Raw genomic sequence first — 20,833 nt, 5'->3', positions numbered from 1 at the left:
AGGGGAATGCCTGCCACAGGTCCTAGGTATCTGGGCAAAAGTCTTTCCCAACCGCAGGAGACACCGGATGGTTCAAGCCCAGGACCTCGCTGCGCCCTTTCCTGCCTTACGGATCCCAAACTTCTTCAGAGAGACAGATCCTGGAAATTTGGGGAGTGGGGACGAGGAACCCCTTCTCTGCAGCCGGACCTCGCCCTCGGGGCACGGCCGGTGGGGAGGGGCGGTTTGCCGCTGCGCTGCTACCGCTCCCCCCCTGCCCCCGACGGCCGCTCCCGCCGCTCGCGCCCCGCCCGCCCCGCGGCCCCGCCCGAGCTGCCCCCGCCCCCGCAGCTCTCCCTCGGCCTCCGCCGCCCAAACTTTTTTCTCCGGGCGCGTCTCCAGCGGCGGCCGCCCCCGCGCATGGGCGCCGCGCTGCAGGGGGCCTGACCCCCGCCGCTGGCACCGCGCGTCCCCAGCCCCGCGCCATGGCGGCCCGCGCGCCCCCCGCCGCACCTGCGGCCGACGAGCCTGGGAGCCCCGGCGGCCCCCCGCGCAGGAAGAAGTCCCGCTCCGGCCTCCGCCGCGCCTTCAGCTGGCTGCGGGGCAAACGGCGCAAGAAGAAGGCGGCTGGGGCCGAGGGCGCCGAGTCCGCCGCCCCGCGGGCCAAGAAAGCGGAGGACAAGGCCAAGCGGTCCAAGGGCAAAAGCCGAGGTGAGGTGGCCTGGCACCTGGGTTGAGCGCGCCAAGGGTGTGGCAGGGTGGGTCCTCTGGGGTGGGTGGGTGGGGGTCGGCTGTATGTGGACGGCTTGTCCCTTAGGCAGTGGTTTTGGATGAAGTGAAGAGCCCAAGGTACCATAAGATAAGACCTGCGCCGCTCCAGGGACACAGTCTATCCAACTTTGAGGGGCAGAGACCCCTGTCTGGGGCAGGGGTCCCCCGGTTTAAGCAGGAAGTGCTGGCTGGCTGGCCCTCCTGGTGGAAAGACACTTCCCCTCTCCCAGGTTCTGCCCTCTGCTGAGTCAGGGGGTCGGAGATTTGACACTGGCCAGGGGCCAATGGGAGAGGCAGGTGGCCTTGGGTCTTGGAATGGCAGTCTCTTTGGGTCTTTAAGGTCAGCCTACTCAAAAAGGAGGTTTTTTTTTTTTTTTGCCCTCCAGGTAGATCCTGGTTACCAGCTCCACAAAGTACTCAGCGCGGAGTCCTTTGCCTTAGGTTGTTAGCAGTGTTAGCTTTTCCCATCTCCACACCCCACACCCCCCTTACCTGGGCCAAACCACAAGCATCCACCTCCTGAGTGGTGAGATCACCATCCTGAACCAGAGGCCGCTCCTCCTCTCTCAGTACTCTCCCTAGTCCCCGTAGGAACCTGCTTGTGTTGAAAGTGGGGAAACTGAGGCGCAAGTGAAATGGGCTCTCCAGGTGAACTCCAGCAGCCCTTTCCGAGTCTTTGGAAGTTTTGAGCCCATGGCTCTCCCTGGAACCTAAGGGATGGGAGGCCCGAGAAACAGAAACGGGAAGGAACAGGGAGTCTTCTATCCCTGTTAAGGTCACTGTACTTTTGGCCACTTGTCCGGCTTTCCCCTCATCTCCTGCTTCTACCTTCGGTTTGGTAGGGAGACCTTTAGTCTCTGCTAGAGGGTAGAGAGGCCAGCCGCTGCTGAAGTTTATCTTTCCTATACCGCCAAGTTAAAGTGTTGAAGGTGAGGAAGTGGCCTGGATCGGGGCCCATTCCAATCTAGCTGTGTTTCCCTTCGGTGTCCTTTAACTACCTCTGGCAAGTTAGAAAGAACGTTAGGGGTCAGGAAGAGGGTGTAAAGCCTCTTGTATGATTGCATCCGGCCCATCTTCCTTTTGGAAAAGGGCCCCGCTCCCTTGCAGCCCAGCCACAAATAGAAATTTGGGCGCTTAGATTGAGATGGATGGGCCAAGCCCTGAGGGAAGGTTTGCTTGGGGTGGTGTTTCCAAGTGTTCTCCAGCCCCTAACTGGAGGGGAATGTGTCCCAGGGCTCCCCACTAGAATTCAGGGTGAAGTTATACCCCTCTGACACAGAGAGCTTGTGTCAGAAAGGCAGCAATACGGGTTGTGGTCAGATGGTCAGGCAGGATAGTGGTTGAGTGGGCTATCTTAGGGAGGTGACTCTCTTTTTCAGGTGACCAGCCTGGAGGCAGAGGGCTATAGGGGTAAGTTAGTACTTGAGCCTCCTAGGGTTGGCAGGTCAGCGGCCTAGCCTCCTGTCTTGTGTTTGGTATTGAGTAGCACTGGGATTTCTGGGCAATAGGCTGGCCTCACAGAGTCCACGTGCCTGGGTGACACCCTCTGCCCTGAGCGGTTGTCTTTCCGAGGCTGCAGGTGGCCGCAGGTACTTCTGAGGGCAGCCTGCTCCCTTTTGCTCCAGCCTCCAATTGTTCAGATTGTTTCCCTGTCACCTGCCTGGGCCAGCTTCTTTTCTGTTTATTAAGAGAAATAAATCCGATCTTTCTAATCTCCACTGGCCAGGAAGGGGAGGCTGGAGGCTTAACTCTTTCAGGGCAGATGACCATCAGAACGGAGACTGGGGAAGGAGGGATCTACTAGGAGCTTTTCTGGAAGGACTGAGAGGCCTTTGTGGGAAGCTCAATGGGTCCGCCACAGTCTCAGAACCAGAGATCGAGAGACACAGGTCTCAGCTCCCCTTACTGCTCTTCTGTAAACCGGGAGATGGTGCTTACAATGTGATTTTGAGCTGCAATCTCCTGTGCCCCACCTCCCTTCCCACACTCTTCTTCCCCTCATAGCCTTAGCAGAAAGGAGGAAACCTGACATTGATGGATTACTCTGAATGTGTCAGGAGACTTACATTCATTTCCTCACTCGATCCCATTTGCAGAGCTGGACGTAGTGGCAGCACACCGCCAGCATTGGAGTTGCTGAGGTAGGAGAATACATTTGAGGCCAGCCTAGACTACATATCAACACCTCTTCTCAATGGGGGTGGGGGTGGGGGTATCCCATGGGGCAAAAACCCTGAGGCTTAGTGACGGCGAATGACTGATTTGACAAAAACTCAGATTGATATTCACAGTCAGATGCTTCAGAAACCAACATGATTCTTCAGAAGACACAGAGGGGAGGCTCGAAGGTCTCACGCAGCCCACTCTACAGAGAGGCAGCCTGGAGAGAATTGCGGAAACGGGATAGCCTGGGCAGAGTATCGAGGGGCAGGAAAATGACTTTAATTCTGGTATCGCTACAAAGACCCATGACACCGTTGAAGCAACTTCACCGTGAGCTCACAGCTTCTGTCATGGCCTCATAGGAAAGAGAGGGGACACAGCTGTGATGACCTGGGACCTTTTCCCAAGGTTCTCATGAGGGATGATATAAAACTTACAGGAAGGAGAAGTCGACATGGGATGCCTGGGGTTGCTAGATTGGGCATATAAGCTTAGTCAAGTCTGCCAAGAGTGGGCTCCAGTCTGGCAGGAGTATGGCTCATGGGGACAATTCCTCTGTCCCTCTCAAGCTACAGGACACAGGCTGCCCATTCACCCTTCCATGCCTGCCCTTCCTTATCTGTCAAACCAGGGTGTTCAAGAATCCAATCAGATATCAGACATGCAAACCCTTCATGAACTCAGGAGCTCGGCCCGGTGGTGGCAGGCTTCCGATGTGTGGTGCCCAGGGCCTGGGAATTAGTTCAGTTCATTTTTTCTTTTCTTTTTTTCATCTTTATTAACTTGAGTATTTCTTATTTACATTTCGATTGTTATTCCCCTTCCCGGTTGGTTTCCGGACCAACATCCCCCTAACCCCTCCCCGTCCTCCCCCCATTGCCGCCCTCCCCCCAACAATTACATTCACTGGGGGTTCAGTCTTGGCAGGACCCAGGGCTTCCCTTTCCACTGGTTAGTTCAGTTCATTTTAATCCATGTTTTAGTCATACCTCAGACACACGCATGCTGATTCTGATGTGGAGTCAAAGAAGGCGGAGTCTCACCTTGTCTCCCAGGAGGAGGCAGACATAAGAGGAAGTTGCAAAAGCAAAAGCAAACAGGTGTCCCTAGTTTCCGGAAAGATCGCCTGGATGAGTGTGTAGGAACGAAGTGTTTCTGGGACCAGTGCCAGGACCGTCCAGTGACCAACCAGGGAAGACTTCCTGGAGGTAGTGGGCAGTTTGTGGAAGAAGAGAATTCACAGGACAGTTGACCTGAGTCAGATAGACTAGGCTTTCCCCTGTGTTTGGAGGGACAGGGAAAAGTCCTCAGGATGAAAAACAGATGCTCAAGGTCGGTTGGCCTTGGTCCGCAGTCAACCATTGCTCAGAGTGATGGGGGTTACTGAGGCTAAGACAGGAAGCGTGAGGCTAGGGATGTATTTACCCAGCATGCATGAAGCCCTGGCTCTGATCTCTGTCCCTTGTCCCTGGCATAGAAAGAACTGGGTGTGGTAGCACATACATATAAGCCTAGAACTTGGGGGGTAGCGGCCTGAGGTGTTAGGAGTTCAAGGTCATTTCAACTACCTAGGGAGGTTAGGCCAGCCCGGGATGCGTTGTCTGTGGAAGGGTTGTCGGTAGCGACCATCTTCAGAGGTCACACTTTCTAAAGTAAATGTTTCTGCAGATGAATTTCCACCTGGAGAGTCTGCGAAAGAGCTTTCAAAAGGGCCAGCTTTGTGGGAGAGCCGTGCGGTCCTTGTGATAGGCTTTGACACTGAGAATTTAAGAACTCCTTCCCACTTCCAGAGGGCTGTCCTTGGTGTGGGTTTGTAGAGTCTAGGGTGGGTTTTGTTTGCTTTTTATTTATTTTTTTTAAAGACTTATTTATTTTACATATGTGAATACACTGTCACTCTCTTCAGACACAGCAGAAGAGGGCATCGGACCCCATTACAGATGGTTTTGAGGCACCATCTGGTTGCTGGGAACTGAACTCAGGACCTCTGGGAGAGCAGTCAGTGCTCTTAACCACTGAGCCATCTCACCAGCCCTGTTTGTTTATTTTTAAAGTAGACCCTTCACTCCCCTGGAGGGGTCTATCTTACATCCTTAATTTTTTTTTAGATGGGCAGTGGTGGTGCCTTTAATTCCTCTACTTGGGAGACAGAGGCAGATGGATCTCTGAGTTTGAGACCAGCCTCCTGTCTAGAGTGAGTTCCTGGACAGCCAGAGCTACATAGAGAAACCCTGTCTGGAAAAACAGAAAACAAACCAAAATTTAAAAAAAAAATACTTTTTCAATTTACTTTATGTGTATGACTATTTTGCCAGCATATGTATGATGTGGGTGTGCCTGGTGCCCATGGAGGTCAGAAGAGGGTGACAGGGTGTCAGATCCCCTGGGACTGGGGTGACGGATGTTTGTGAGCCACCATGTGCGTGCTAGGAAATGAACCTCGGCGAGAGCAACAAGTACCACCCAGTCATCTTTCCAGCCCTCCTCCCCTTTTTGAGACAATCTCAATGGGTCCTCCCTGGCCCCCTATTTGGCCTGGAACTTGCCACGTAGAACAGGTTGGCCTTTTTTTCCCTGGAGCTGGGGACTGAACCCAGGGCCTTTCGCTTGCTAGGCAAGCGCTCTACCACTGAGCTAAATCCCCAACCAGGTTGGGCTTTCAAGTGCTGGAATTAAAGGTACACACCCTCATGCTCGGCAACCAATTAGTCTAAATCATTCTAAAACACAGGCTTCGGGCGCATTTTGCTTGACGCTGGGTCTGCTGGCTTTTCAGTAGCGTTTCACGACTGTTCACAAGCTGTCGTTTGATGCGCATTTCCTCTGTTTAGGATGTGCTTGCCTGTACTTTTCTACCCAGTGAGCTCCTATTCATTCCGTAAGGCCCCACCGTCCTTATCTTTGGGACGCCTAGACTTTAAAACACTCTGCCTAAGAGATTTAAGCTTGGGAGAATTTGTTTTTGTGACCCTCTTTCCTTTGGGTAGGCGGCTCGACCCAGATATTTAGCTTGGGGCCCGGGCCATGTAACGGACGCAGCGTTCTCTCCGCTACAGTAGAGTGGTTTTTCACAGAGGAGGCAAGTGGTCCTTCTGTCCATCCTGGGTACTGCCTGCCTTGGGTTTAGACAGAAAAGGAAGACTTAACGAATATCTGAAATGCTAAGTACCTGCTGCATGCCAGGCACTGAGTGGGGGCGAAGAGAGAAGTCTCAGTCTCCAACCTCAGAATCGGAGCGCGCAAGCTGGGAAATCGGGAATCCAGGCCAGAGTGAGGCCTGGTGGCACAGGACTGCAATCCTGGCCCTTGGTTGGTAGAGGCAGGGGGATCAGTTTAAAGTCATCTTCACTACACGGCAAGTTGGGGGCCAGCCCGGCCTACCTAAGACATTGTTTGAAAAAGCTAAACCAAAAGGAAGAAAAGGCGCAACAGAGATGCTTGGGGGAGGTCGAGGACAGCTTCCTTGGGGGGCCATGTGCAAAAGAATTGAGGGGTGCGAGGAAACTGGAGTCAGGGAACTTGTGGCACTGGGCAGGTGGGCATTAGCTGGGTTTGGGTCTGTCTGTCTGGGATTATGTGGGGTCAGTCTGTATCACTCTACTATCCTGAGGCCAGGGGCTGGGTTAAATGGTTCTTCCCTTGATGCTGCCCAGCGCAGGGCCTGGCACCACATGACTTTGGGTCACAGTTGATCCAGCATGGACAGCTTTAATCCTAGATAGTCAAAACGGATACCATAGGGAACACATCCACGGTACTTACAGACAGACCCGGAGAAGGGGTGATTTGCTCAGGGTCCTGCTCCTTGGGGAAGCTGACCTGAGCTGGCTAGATCCTTCTGTGGGACTGGAGCCCACCCTCGCTGGGCCAGGCTGACTTTAGCTTCCCCTACTCCTTTGTTCAGACTTCAAACAGAAAAGCCCTTCCCAGAGAGGTGCCTCTATCGGGGTGGGAAGAGCAGGAAGGAAGCCAGGAGGAGCTAAGGGAACCTCCCCTTCCCTCTCTCAAGACACCTTTAGGCCTTGTTCCAGGTCTCTTGCCTCATGCATGGATCCTGCCTTCTGCTGGAACCTCTCTCAGGCCTGGAAGAGCCTGCCGTCTGTGGCTGGCTATCTCCTGAATCCCTGAAGCAGCACTAGCCACAACTGGGGTAGCCTGAGCTGTGACTAGCTCATACACATCCGCCAAGACCCCCCAGGCTCCTCCACCCCCCACGACAGTGCTCTTGTCATCAGGGAGCAGAGCAGGACACCCTTCCACACCCCTGGAAATCCCCTCTCCCCGAATACTCAAGGCCCTCTCAGCTGCTCCTGGCCTGTCACATGCTGAAGGACTGGAATGAGAGGAAGCATTGTATAGTGGCTTGGCCCACAAGGAGCATGGCGGGGTGGGGGGAGAGTGGGTCCACAGTCCCCAAGGCCACCGCCAGCTGCTTGGCTGAATTCGGGAAGGAAGGAGGTGAAGGCAGCTGCCTTGGGCTGGAGGAATGAAATCTTCCACCTTGCCTCCTATTAGAGCCCACTCCTCCTGCCGCACTGTTCTCAGGGCTGCCCAGCAAAGGGCTCATTGCTCTGTTCACAGCTGGCTGCATGACTGCCACTGGAACAGCTCTGCCTGCACCGGCACTGAACCTGAATCTTGTGGTAAAGTCTGTGATACCTACTAGGTTCCTGGGAGTGGAAGGAGATAGATAACTCGGGCCAAGCCTTCTGCCTGGTTAGGATGGTCTCTCCTGCAAGTCTCTAGCTAAGTGGAAACGTCACCACCATTCCGTAAGCAGGGACGGTGTCCCGAGGTACCCAAGGTTGATAACCATGCGGTTCCTGGCGGCTTGGCCCACCATACTAGTCCCTCTTACTCCCAGATCACCCCACTTCTCCTGTATTTGGCATCCAGGGACCAAATCTCTTCTCCAGGATGCTGTAGTAGGTGCAGTCTTCAAAACAGAAAGCACCTACATGCATGTGCCATTACCATCACTCGGACCAGTGCCATCACCACCACCCGGACCAGTGCCACCACTCCCACTACCAGACAGACACAAGAGTTGTTATTGCTTCCACACAGGTCTCACCTTCTCCAGCTCCACCTGACTCAGCAGCACACAGGGCACGTCTGAGCCTCGGTCGTCCAGGGTGATACACACAGTTCCTACCCTTGTGGATATTTTTGTGGTTCGTCAGGCAGATACCCAAATAATTTGACGTCTTAAGACGAGTGCTAGGATAGGGCACTGGGCAGTCCTGAGGTGCGACCAGCAACTCACAGGGCAGCATTAAGGCCTGTGAAAGTGTAGAGAGCTGAGCCAGAGAGAAGGGTCCATGGAGGAGCAGAGGGTCAAGCAAAGCGTTGGAGAGGAAAGAGATCTTCCAGGCGAAGACAGGAGTCAACAGTGTGTGTGGGGAGGTCAGAGGTCACCTAGTGGGACTAGGTCTCAGTTGGTAAAGTGTGTCAGCTAGTGCCTTTGCCTGCCAGCCAGCCAGCTCACCTAGCTCTGATTCAGGATTCTATTCCCTTTGCAGATTGGTGCATACTGCTTGGTACACAGAGCATGTCACATCAGCTCTTCAGGGACAGCACCATTGTTAGCCTCAGGTTCTTAGTAAGAGAACGGCTTCAGGGAGGGTTGAGTGTCCTGGAATTACTGGGCACTCTAGCAGGATGGTGTCATAGAGAAACTTGCTCAGCTGGTAGCTGCCACAATACTAGAAACCAGAACCAAGGGTTCTGGACTCCTAGCCCAGTCTGAGAGGCCAGGCAAAGTGATGCTGATGGAGAATTGCTGTCGAAGCTGCAAGGCAGTGGGTTTGTAGGGCCGTGCTGTGCTCATGGACAAAGAGGTGAGGGCCCTTGGGCAGCTCAGAAGACTTTGAGAAGTGCTAGGGCTTAACGAGAGACTTGCATGAAGGGCACACTGCTCTACAGTGTGATACATGGGTGGCTTCGGATGTTAGCACGTATGTACACTCGCACACAAACAGCAAACAATTGTAGTCAGACTCAAACACAAAAGCATAGTCTTCTTGATAAACATGCATATATATGTACACACACACACACACACACACACACACACATGGTTACAAACTTAAATAAGAACAAATCACTGATCCTGAGTGACATTGTGACTGACAGTCACAATGCTAAGCAATTACTGGAAAGTACATATTGGGATGTGGAAAACAGACTGAATACGGGCACATGTTCATCACACAGGATTATACTAGTCAGAGGCCATCCAGATGTTCAGGATGGAGCATACACATCACGTCCACCTATACAAATGCATAGGTGTATTAATGCCCACAGTTCCACATGGACGTCCAGGCACTCATCCTTCAAGGTCATGCGGAGACAGATAGAGAAAGGCAAGGAAAAATGTGGGTACAGGTGAGCCTAGATGTGACGCCTAGCTCTGTAAATTAATGCTCCTTGAATATGGGTCAGTTACTCTAGTTTCCCCATTGGTAAAAATGGATATGACAGAAGTACCTACCTTGTGGAATTATTTTGTGGATGAAGTTGAAACACCGCATAAAAGCAGGGAGCGCAGTGTGTCGTACACATTAGGAACTTAGTAAAAAGATGCTACTATTATTTTCAGCTCCCCAAGTACAGAGATACAGTTAGTTCCATACATGTGCAAATTAACAGTCAAGAAAAATACACAAACACGTGACACTCACGGGGTGGTGGCCGGTTGGCCGGGCAGCAGCAGGGTCCTGCCTGTTTGGAGGCCCGCCCCTAGTCTCCCAATTCCACTGCAGTCCTTGAGATGCAGGCAGCTGGGCTGGGAGATTCCCCCCACCCGCCTACCCAACCTGGACCATCCGAGCCCTTCCCAGAGCGCTCAGGGCGGGGCGGCTCAGCAGGTCTCTCTGGTCCCTTGGAGGGGTGGAGCGGGCAGGCCGCGCGCCAGGCCCCGCCCCTCCTCTGGCCCCACCCCCGGCATGACCATTGGCCGCAGTGCTAGGGGGCGTGGCCGGACTGGGGCTGGGGGCGCCCGCGGTGGCCGCCCGCGCGTCTCGCTGCCTCCCTCCCGGGGCTGCGGGCCCGGCGGCCGGGCTGGCTGGGCCGCGCTTGGGTGCTTGTGCCGGCTCCCGTGCTCACCATGGGCAACTCACACCACAAGAGGAAGGCCCCCAGCGGTCCCCGGACCCGCAGCTTCTGGCGCTTCGGGCGATCGGCGAAGCGGCCCGCAGGTAGGGGTGGGGGCGGGGCAGGCGGGGAGGAGGGTCCCTGCAGTCGCCGGCGGTGCTGCGCTGTCCCCTCCCGGGGCCTGGTGGGCGTGAGAGTCGGGGGGCCGGGAATCCGCTCAGATCCCACCCCTCACATGCGCACGGACACACACATACCCACTCATACCCGCGGGCGGGCACGCGTACATTTTCACATCTTGCACACAACACCCGTTCTCATGTATGTCGGTGCAGAGACCAAAACCGCATACACAGTCACACCCACACACTGGCACCCCGACACAGATCCTGAGGCACAGGTACATATACCTGTGCATACGGTTTACATGGCCACATGAGCTACACCCACGCTTAGGTTGACACACAGGCACACATATGAGTCATGTAGGTACAGTTGTCCAGTGTCTTAGGCACTCAGCTGTACACACAGGGTCATAGGTAGATTCTAAGGCGCTGTGTACAATACACATGGACATGCATACACAACACACACACTTGTACTCCAAACCTTTACCCCCAACAGTCTGAAAGTTTGCAGGAGAGAGGGACAACAAAGGTAGGAGGAAGAAGCAGGAAACCAGGGTTGAAGGCTAGGGACCTCCTCCGTGCGCGAGCGGGAGTCCAACTGGTTCCCCGAACCCACCCCCACCACGCCACTGCACCTTCTCTCGGTCCCCCTAGACCCCCGCAGTTTCCGAGGTCGCCGCCCCATTTTCCCCCATTCAATGCAGCCATCGGGCTGGAACGCTGTTGCAGTCCTTCCCGGCGTGCTGCGGGATCCCTCCGCGGGTCACATTCCAGTCTCCAAGGGTGGGGGCTAGGGAATGAGGAAGGCCTCCAATCCCCAGGCTGAGATGGCATTCCTGGTCTTCCCTTGTCAGTGCGACAGTTCTGGATATCCCAGAAGAGTCCCAAGGGGTTCTGGAGGGAGTGCCTGGTTTTCTCACCCTCTAAATGCAGACCGGGGAGGGGCAAGGTGGATTTAAAACTGCACCCCTCCAAAACGGGGTGGGGGTGGGGCTTCAACCGAGGCAGGTCTAATAAGTATGGTACCTGCAGGTCTGGGGGAAGGAGAGTATCAAGGAGGAAGTGGGATGATGGGGGGCCCTTGTGGGAAAATCTCCCTCTCTTCTCAGGATGGCCCACATTTAGAGAGAACAGCGTGGATCCTGATGATCTCATTCTTCTATCAGCTCCCCACATAGGGGTGATGGGAAGCCTGGGTAGGGAGAAGAGGGGGTCTGTTCTCAGAGTGGCACTGCCAGAGGCACTGGTGACCTTGGTCGGGATTTTGTTTTGTTTTGTTTCCTGGGCCTCCATGGCTCCTACATTGGGCCTGTCTGAAAGGAGGAAGCCTCAGTGCAGTTGACCTGGGACCCTTAGAGTTTTGACTCGCCATTTGGAGGATGAAGAGATTGGGGTCTAGAGAGAAGGGCCTTGTTCAAGGTCGTTTGCATTGGATGGTTTTGGGTTGTCGTGATGGTGATCAGACAGTAGGAGGGGTTAATCCTGCTCAGGTGGACTCTTGACGATGATTCCTCAGAAGGTGGGTGGGTGGATGAGAAATTCCTGTAGTCTCCCCGCCTGTCAGCTGTGCAGTTCCGACTATGGTTCTATCTCCTTCGATCTCAAAGTCAGCAGGGCTAGGCCAGAGAAGGGTTCTCCATTTGCTCCCTGATGGTTCATTTCATGGGTTTGTTTCCTGAGAACCAAGTGTGGGTGCAAATTTACCACTGAAGGCGAGGGTAAGAAGGCGGCGTTTACAGCTGGGCACGACAGTCAGTCTGAGGGCTGAGGAGAGGAGAGAGAGTTTGAGCCAGAGGTCTCACTTCGCTGAGGCTGCAGCCTCTCACCTAACTCCCAAGCACTGGGAGCCCCCAGGCCTGGCTCTGACATTGGGCTTCACTCTGAGGCTCTCAGGGACTCTTCTGACCAGTGCTATAGCTGCAGGGCCACTCAGGCTCTAAGGTGTTGCTAAGAGGCCCCGGACATTGTCAAGGCAACACAAGGCCAGGGCTGGGAACTGTCCCAGGCTGTACATCAAACCTGTTGTCCTGGGGTCGGTCTTTGGACGAGCTGCAGGAGCAGCCCTGGAGTGTTGGCAGGCTAGAGGGCACAGCTTTTTTGCAACTGTGAAATGTGGGGTGGCATAGAATTGGGACTGGGCATGGAGGTTAGGGAGAAGTAGTTTGTTTACTCATTTATTTGAGACAGGGTCCCACTATAGTTTTGACTGTCTGTGGAACTCACTCGGTAGATCAGGCTGGCCTTGAACTCACAGAGATCCACCTGCTTCTGCCTCCCAAGTGTTGGGATTAAAGGCATGGGCCACCAGATCCCTCCAAGTCTCAGTCCCTTTATTCTGGAGTTCTAGGCCTGGGGTTGGAAAGCCTGCTCACTTTCTTAGTCTGTGGGGCTGAGGAAGTATAAGACAGCCAGAGAGACTGAAGTATCCAGGTCACTGGGAGCCAGTGAAGGTGTTTGAGAAGAGGGCGGAGCCCACAAAACTGGTGGGTTAGGAAGATGGCTCCAGGGCCTAGGCAGGTGCAGGTAGGGCAGGTTAGGGTGGGGGTGGGGGTGGGGTTGGTGAGAGTGGAAGCTCAGAGCCTATTGCAGTAATCCAGGGGAGAGGTGATGGGGTGAGGGCTTCGGCAGGGTGGGGAGTGGAGGGAGGAAGCAGCAGAATTGACAAAGGCCTGGGATTATTGGGATGTCGGGAGCAGTGGCTAGGGAGGCCTGCTTGGGTGTGGGCTTGTCTCAGTGGTTAGTGTAGTGAGAATCAGGCCCAGTGCACACCCCCTTCATTAACTCTCTTCTCTTGTAGCCGGTAACTAGAACTAAGCCGTTGTCTCTGTTTTGCACATGGGTAGGGAGAGCTTAGCAAAGAGAGGTCACTCGCCCAGTGCTACAGAGAAGATGGCTAAATTGTGCCTTGTGCCCAAGCCGGTTCCCCTAACCAGCTCATGGGTGGATGGGCTTCATGTCCTAACTGTGGTCCACAGGTCTGAGATAACCCTGAAGCCTGGGCCCTATGGTGAGCACAAGAGTAGGAAGCAGCATGGGAGAGGGGCAGGAATTATTGAGGCCCCAGGGCTTAGAGCATGAATAGACAGAAAGGGAAGCACCGACAAAGGGAAGATGGTGTCCTGTGTTCCTCAAATGTCTGAGTGAGGAAGGCAGAGCGTCCCCTGGGCTCAAGACATCGCATCCTGCTGTTTCAGCGTCCAGCCCAGCATGTCCTCCCAGGCCGGTCGGGTGCATGGTCCTGGGGAATGAACACGGCAAACTAAGAGTTCCAGAGAGCCATCTACCTTCTCTTCCATTCCCTCACACTGTCCTGTCAGGCACCAGGCCTGTTGGAGTTCCGTTCCCCTCTTGTAGGTGGAGAAACCGAGGGAAGGGGCTGAGGGGTCAGACTGCCCGGGATCCCTTCCTCGTGTCCTCTCCTTGAATCTAAAGCTGGAGGCCTGAGGTCTTCCAAGTTCCAAGACTAGAAGGAGGTCTGAGGGCCCCCACTCCCTCTTTGCCCCCTCTTCTTTTGGGGGAGACTTGTGACCAACTGTGTGATATCTGATTGTGTGTGGACTTTCTAGATAAGGGCCTTATCCAGCTGTCATAGATCTGAGGTGTCCGTGATAATCTGAGTCTTCTCTTTTCTTTTTTTATACTTTCTTTTTTATTTTCTCTGTACTGGTGTTTTCCTGCATGTATGTATATGTGAGCATGTTGAATTCTCTGAAGCTGTCATGTGGGTGCCGGGGAATGAACCTGGATCCTCTGGAAGAGTGAACTATACTCCTAACCACCTTTCTATCCCATGAAGGATCCTAAACGGGTGTGTGTGTGAGCGCGCGCGCGCGCGCGCGCGCGCGCGCGCGCGTGTGTGTGTGTGTGTGTGTGTGTGTGTGTGAGAGAGAGACACATGATGCAGGCTTCTTAGAGATTATCTTTCCCACACTACACTTAGGGAAACTGAGGCCTCGAGATGGTGATTAAATGGTAGTTGAGGGCCTGCGGGAGCGCAGCCAGGGTTGGACTCGGCTTGTTCCTGGGCCAGATAGGGCGAGGTCACTGAAGAGGGATACAGAGCTGATGTTAAGTGTGCTTTATCAGGCTTTATCTTAATGGCCATTAACTCCACTTGAGATTGGAGGAGAGCTCCGGAAGTGGGCAGGGGCAGGAAGTGGACAGGGGCAACGAGCAGCCGGTTGCATGCAAAGGAAGAACATGGTTTTGCAGCTGGTCAGAGCTGGCTCAGAGCGTGACTTTCCTCTATCTTTACTGGCCACGTGACCTCGAGAAAGTCACTGACCCTTGAGCTGTGTGCCTTAGGGAGTGGGGATCTCCTCAGCTGGTCGTCAGCAGTACTTGTTGCTGCTGTGTTGTGAGTGGAAGGCTGCATTGTGACAGGGCAGGGCCAGCTTTGATCCAGTTCTGTGTGCTTATGCTGCATTCATTATGTAGCTTTTCCTTTTCTCTTTCTCTTTTTGGACAGGGTCTTACACAGTATAGACTGGCCTCAAGTCCTTCAGGAATTACAGACAGAGACCACTGTGCCTGCTTTTATGGGGTGCTGGGGATCAAACCCAGGGCTTTCTGCAAGCATTCTACCAACTGAGCAAATCTCCAACCCAGCCAATCAACTATTTGTTTCTCTCTCTCTCTCTCTTTTTTTTTTTTTTTTTGGATTTATTTATTTACTTACTGTATGAGTGCACTACCACTCTCTTCAGACACACCAGAAGGGCATCAGCTCCCATTACAGATGGTTGTGAGCCACCATGTGGTTGCTGGGAATTGAACCTGTGGAAGAGCAGTTGGTGCTCTTAACCATTGAGCTATTTTCGTTTTTCCTTCCTTCCTTCCTTCCTTCCTCCCTCCCTCCCTCCCTCCCTCCCTCCCTCTCTCTCTCTCTCTCTCTCTCTCTCTCTTTCTTTCTTTCTTTCTTTCTTTCTTGACAGTGTTGTGTGTCAGACCCAGAGCCTTTTCTGCGTGCTAGGCCAGATGCTCTGAGCAGTGAGCCATATCCTCAGCATAGCGCTCTCTCCTCTTTCTCTCTCTCTCTCTCTCTCTCTCTCTCTCTCTCTCTCTCTCTCTCCAATCATTAATTTACTTATTTTATGTTTAGGAGTGGTTGACTATATGTAGATATGGACACTGCTTGTAGGTCTGTTCACCATTATGTATATTGTGCCCCCAGAAGATCCTCTGGGGACTGGAGTTACAGATGGTTGTGAATCTCCATGTGGGTGCTGGGACTTGAACCCCTCTGGAAGAGCAGTCAGTGTCCTTAGGCACGGAGCCATCTCTCCAGTCCTCTCTTTGAGACAGGGTCAAATGTGTAGAAGTCCTCCTGCCTCTCTCTCAAGTGTTGAGATTATAGATGTGGTCACTACACCAGCTAGCTAAGTGACTTTCTTGAGTGCCCTCAGGCACGCTGAGGGGAGGTGGACATTACTCTTGCTTTACCAAAGAGCAGACAGAGGCTTCGACAGACCTGGTTTATTTGTCCAAAGCCTGGAATTCAATTCTTCTGGTTCTTATCCCTTTCCCCTACTGATTCATGCTGGCTGCTTCTCTGGCATCCATAAAGTGGGGCTAATCACAAAGGAAAGGACTTGAAAAATTCAGTGTTCCCTGGGGTTACTATGCCATTGTTGGGGCAAATGCTGACCTGGAAACTCCTTAGGACATTTGCTGTGTTATTGTACTAATTCCTCCCTGCATTACTGCCTGTCCCCCTAGGGGATGGGATCCTCCCCTTCACCCCAGTCACCCCCCCCCAATATTTACATTAGAACCTGCCTGGCCTGTCAACTCTGCTCCTGCTGAGGTGGGGCTGGACACTGGGAGAAGGGAAGTAGATTTCTCATCTTCAGAGGTGGGGTGCACCTTCTTTTGGTCAGGGAGGGGCTGAGGTTCTAGCTACCCTTTACTCATTAACAGAGTTGGGAGAGCTGTGGCATTTTACGTGAGGTCCAGATTTAAATGGGGACCTGGTACTTCCTGGTTGGGTGACCTTCAGCAAGTGAAGTCTCTTTCCCCTGAGTCTCCTCCTGCCCCATTGTAAAAAAAGCAGCCTTCCCCTTGCCCTTGGGCGGTGGAGGAGAAAGTGCGGACGTCCATGCACATCCTTCTGAGTTAGTTATGCTCCGTCCCTCTGTTGTCCGCTTCTGACACTTCCGTTCTGCCTCGAGACTCTCTGTCTCAGGGAGCTCTCTGGGGCTGAGACGAAGAGCCTCTAAACACCCTGAATCCCGGCTGGCCAAGGGCAGAAGAGACGGGAGCAGAGGGTTGGCCGGAGGGTGCCAGCTCCCGAGCAAGGCCACCTGGCCAGCTGTGCCCTCCCCCCCTCATTCTTCTCCCCTGAGTCAGGCCTGTTCACTTGTGGGTGCGCCGCGCACCCCCGCCCCTTGCTCTGGAATGGGGCAGGTTGAGGCCTCACCCCATAGAGGATGTTGCCAAGAGAGTACGCACGCATGCGCACACGTGAGCATGGCTCTGGAGGGAGACAGGCTCTTGTCCCTATCCCTAGGCTCAGGAAAGCCCCTGGGTAGTAGACACACACACCTGCCTTCCTGAACAGGCAGCCACTTGGCAGGCCCTGTGTGGGCCTGCAGTCCTGCCAGTAGGTGAGGTGGCTGTAGGCTGGGGTGGCTCGTGTGTGCTTGGTTGGTGTAGGCCTGGATGTGTCTGTCGGTCGGAGGAGATGGCCACAGAGGAACGTTCTCAGGACACATGCCTCTTCCCCTGGCCATGGGCCCTGTCTGTGTTCAAGAGCTTGGCTGGCTGTTTCCTAGTGTACCATGCTTGGTGGGCCATGTCAAGGAGCAGGAAGTCTTCTTAGATCCAGAGGCCTCCTCCCTCAGGCAGGAGCAGGAGCTCTTGGATGCAGAAACCCCTCCCTCAGGCAGGTGGGGGTGGGGCGGGGCCTTTACCTCAAGGTCTCTGCCCAGGCAGCACCTCTGGACTGTGAGATATGCCCCGAACTGGGGACTCTAAGTGTGGCCTTGGAAAGCCCCTCTCCTTTCTCTGGTGGTCCTCTGCTTCCGAGGTGTCCCTCCCTATCAGATACTCGGGCTGCAGGGCCCCTCCCTAATGAAGCCACTGGTCCGGAGATCTATTCCTGGGGTAGCTCAGCAGGTTCTGGGTAGGAGGAGAGGTATTGGGGGCAACCAGATGTTATCAGGTGAGAGTCTTGACCTGACCTTGAGCTTGTGTCACCTCCCAAACACAGAGTTGGGGATTTTGCAGCCGTGACCTTGAATGCCAGTGGTGAGTTTAGGACCTCTGGGCTAAATTCACCCTACCCCCAACTTAGCACAAGCCCAGCCTTCGGGGAGGCTGAAGGAAGGTGACTGCTCTGCACCCTGAAAGGGTCAGGAAGCAGCCGAAAGCTTGGGAAGTCTCCTAGCTCCCAAGCCTCCTGGGTCCTTGAGTTACTAGGAGAGTTCCTCCCTCCCACGACTGTGTGACATCCGCAGGGAAGGAGCAGCTTTTTGCCTTTCACCAATACTTGCTATGCGGAAGTCACCACACGGGTGTCTAGATAGGAGAGGCTGATGGGTCCTGCCTAGAGACCGGGGTAGCCTGTGCTTCAAGGCCTCCAGTTTATTGAGTCCCCCCTCCATCCCCCACTCCCGAGCAGGGAGAGGTCAAGTTTGAAGCTGACACAGTCAGTAGAACGTGACTGATCGGTTCAGACTGTTCTCTGAAAAGGCTTCTGTCACTTACGCAGAGTGAGTGGCTTCCAGACTGTAAAATGGGGTGAAAGTGCATACTCTGGGCAGTGGGTGGAGCTCACTACCCTGGGCAGGTAGGTCACCTAGTGCTTACCTAGCATGCAGGGATCTCTGGGTCTGCTCTCCAGCAGCACAGAAATTGGGGGTTAAGGTACTGGTCTGTAATCCCAGGGTTTGGGAGGTGACAGAAGTTCACGGTCAGGTCGTTTAGTGGGCAGAGTGCTGCAGTCACAGAACTACCTGTGTAGGGTCCCTGGGGTCCACACGGTGAAAGGAGAGAACCAATTCTACATTCGTGCTGTGGTGTGTGCACCCACCCACCTATACACACACGCAAAGTAATGTAATAACTACAAAATAAATTCGAAGTCATCCTTGGCCAGCTAGCATGTTTGAGGTCAGTCTGGGCTACAAAGACCCTGTATTTAAAAAAAGAAAACAGTAGGCTGGTGGCGTAAATCGTTAATCCCAGCATTCAAGAGGCAGAGTCAGGTGAATCTGTGAGTTTGAGGCCAGCCTGGTCTACAGAGGGAGTTCCAGGATAGCTAGGGCTACACAGAGAAACCCTGCCTTGAAAAAACCAAACAAAACCAAAAGAAGGAAAAGCGGGAGAAAGTGTCTGTTTCTACTACGCGTGCTGGCACATACCTGTTAATCCTAGCAATTGAGAGTCTGATGCAGAGGGATTGCCACAAGTTTGATGCCAGCCTCAGCTAATATAGATCAGGTCAGCCAGGCCTACTTTATTTGTTTAAAAAGAAAACAATCAGAAGTGCCTGCCTCTCCAGAGCGCTGTGGAGACCCTGCTACTTCAGTGCTGTGTATCCTGCCCCATAGATGTTTGTTTGGTTTTTCAAGACAGGGTTTCTCTGTGCAGTCCTGGCTGTCCCCAGCTCACGCTGTAGACCAGGTTGGCCTCAAACCCATAGAGTTCGCCTGGCTGGCTAAATGTTTGTTTTCTAGAGTGAGGTTCTAGCTAGTGCTTGAGCAGTCTCTTGAGAGACCAGAGCTAAGTGGAGGAGGTGCAAAGGGGGTCTTGCAACTTTAGAGTCACCGAATTCTTGGCTCTTCAGGGAGGGGTGCAGCCATGGAGGGGTGCAGCTTCCCATCACAGGAGTGTGGGTTCCAGCACGACACAATTCACAGACCCTTTATTCTGAGCTATGGTGGACTTCTTGGAGGGTATCATTCATTGTAAGTCCTACCCAGCTGAAACCGTCAATGACTTCCCAAAGTCAGGTCCGGGGGTCATCTGGCCTGGTGCCTGCCAGCCCCCCAACTCCCACCCCTCCTCACTCTTTTCCAGCTGTGCTGGCTCCACGGTAGAGAAACTCACGCTTCACCTGAAGCACTCTGCCTGGCTAGAGCCTCGTGACTCGGGAACTTCCACCTTGGGACTGGAGTTACAGAGGGTTGTGAGTCACTGTGTGGGTGCTGGGAATGGAATCCATGTCCTCTGCAAGAACAGCCAGTGCTCTTAAATGCTCACCCAGCTTAGCCACCTCCCCAGCTTCTTTTGTTGTGGTGGTTTTCAGTTTTTTGCTTTTTTTTTTTCTAGACGGTTTTCTTTTGTAGACCAGTTAGTTTAGAACTTGTTACCATATGCCTGTCGTATGCTGAGGAACCAGGTATGCGTCACCACACCTGGCATGTTTCTTCATTTTATTTTTGTATGTGCATATGCCTATGTGTCTGCCCCTCACGTGTCGGTGCCTGAGGAGGCTAGAAGAGGGTTTTTGGTCCTGGAGGGAGTCAGAAGTTGGTTATGAGCTATCCAGTGTGAGTTCTGGAAGCCAACTCCTCACGGAGCCATCTTTCCATCCTCCTACTTCTCCCTCCTTGTGAGAGAGGTCCTTGCTGGGTAGCCCAGACTAGCCCGGCAGTCACCGTGTAGCCTTGAATTTCCCAGTACTGAGATTACAGGTGTGTGCCAGGTGTTGGCCTTGCTTTTATGCGAGGTCAGAGGTCATGGCTTGTGTGATGGATTTGAAGGTGTGTCTGAACCTTGACTCCCCCTCCCCCTTCCCCCCTTCTTGTCTCCTCCCCCTCCCCCCTTCTGAATTCCACCTTTGAGTTGTTTCTGGGCTAATTCTTTACTCCTGTGCATGGTGAGCACATATTCAGGATGGCTTCTGGGAAGAACTTTAGGCTGAAAGAATAGGTCTGTGTTGAATCCCCTTGCCTCTGCTGTTTCTCAGCCTTTCTGAGGTCACATCGCCCAAGTGGGAAGAAAGTTCTGTAGAAAGTGTGGGGTTGAAGTCTGTGAGTGGGGTGACTGTTACTACCATCAGCCACTCTGATTCTCCAGGTATCTCGCTGGCCTCAGTTATGTGTTGTATTCTGAGGCCAGCTCTGTCCCTGTCATCCTCACAGGCAGCCCTGGGTTCCTGCCTGGTTGTTCTGTGAACTGAACTCTTTCCTCGGGCAATTACCCTAATTAGCCACGATGGCTGGGTCTTGGGCACGGGCATCATGCCAAGTCTGGTCTGGTGGCTCTTCCACCTACCATCTGGCAGCTGGGACCCTTCCGTCGGCTCCGGCACCCAAATGTTTGGACAAGAACTTGGGAGCAAAGTCAGTGACCCACAGCTAGCATTGTGTCGTCTCTTTGGTCTCTCCAGTCGCATTCAGTAGCAGCAAAGCACCCGGTCTCTGGGCCTCAGTTTCCTTGTATCCTGCCTGGGGGTGGGGTGGGGGTGGAGTTAGCAGATGGGCGGGGATCTGTGGCAAAGGTGGGAGGAGAACTTGGAGCAGCCCCTCCCCCTCCTGCCCGAACTCTGCCAGGCTGCTGGTTGGGAGCTTGCTTAGCATCCCTGCATCCCGAGTCCCTCTGGGGCTGCGCTGTATAGAAGGTGTTGTCTAGTGCTCTGGGGAGGGTAAGGTGGAGACCATCTGCTGCAGACATGGTAGTGTTCCTGGGTCGACACCTCCCAGCGCTTCTGGAGGTCTTTAAGAAAGGTGAGTGGGTGTGGCTGTGGG

The 20,833-nt window shown here is 53.8% G+C and overlaps 1 protein-coding gene across 3 annotated transcripts in view; it reads left to right on the top strand.

Annotated features, from left to right (window-relative positions):
* Positions 1 to 328: 328 nt before the first annotated feature.
* Positions 329 to 20,833, top strand: part of Nhsl3 (NHS like 3) — a 28,758-nt gene continuing 8,253 nt past the window's right edge. Inside the window, exon 1 of one of the 3 annotated variants that reach the window (NM_001415956.1) lies at positions 329 to 690. In NM_001415956.1, coding sequence (NP_001402885.1) covers positions 465 to 690 — 226 coding nt within the window. In that variant the 5' untranslated portion in view covers positions 329 to 464. Of the gene's footprint in view, positions 691 to 9,897; positions 10,116 to 20,622; positions 20,813 to 20,833 lie in introns of those variants that run through there. The other 2 variants (NM_001415958.1, NM_001134629.2) reach the window with 2 other exon arrangements.

Source organism: Rattus norvegicus, chromosome 5 (assembly GCF_036323735.1).
Source record: "Rattus norvegicus strain BN/NHsdMcwi chromosome 5, GRCr8, whole genome shotgun sequence".
In the NCBI taxonomy this organism is placed as follows: Eukaryota; Metazoa; Chordata; class Mammalia; order Rodentia; family Muridae; genus Rattus; species Rattus norvegicus.
The sequence above is the reverse complement of the archived record's forward strand: the minus strand, read 5'-3'. Positions and strand labels throughout refer to the sequence as shown.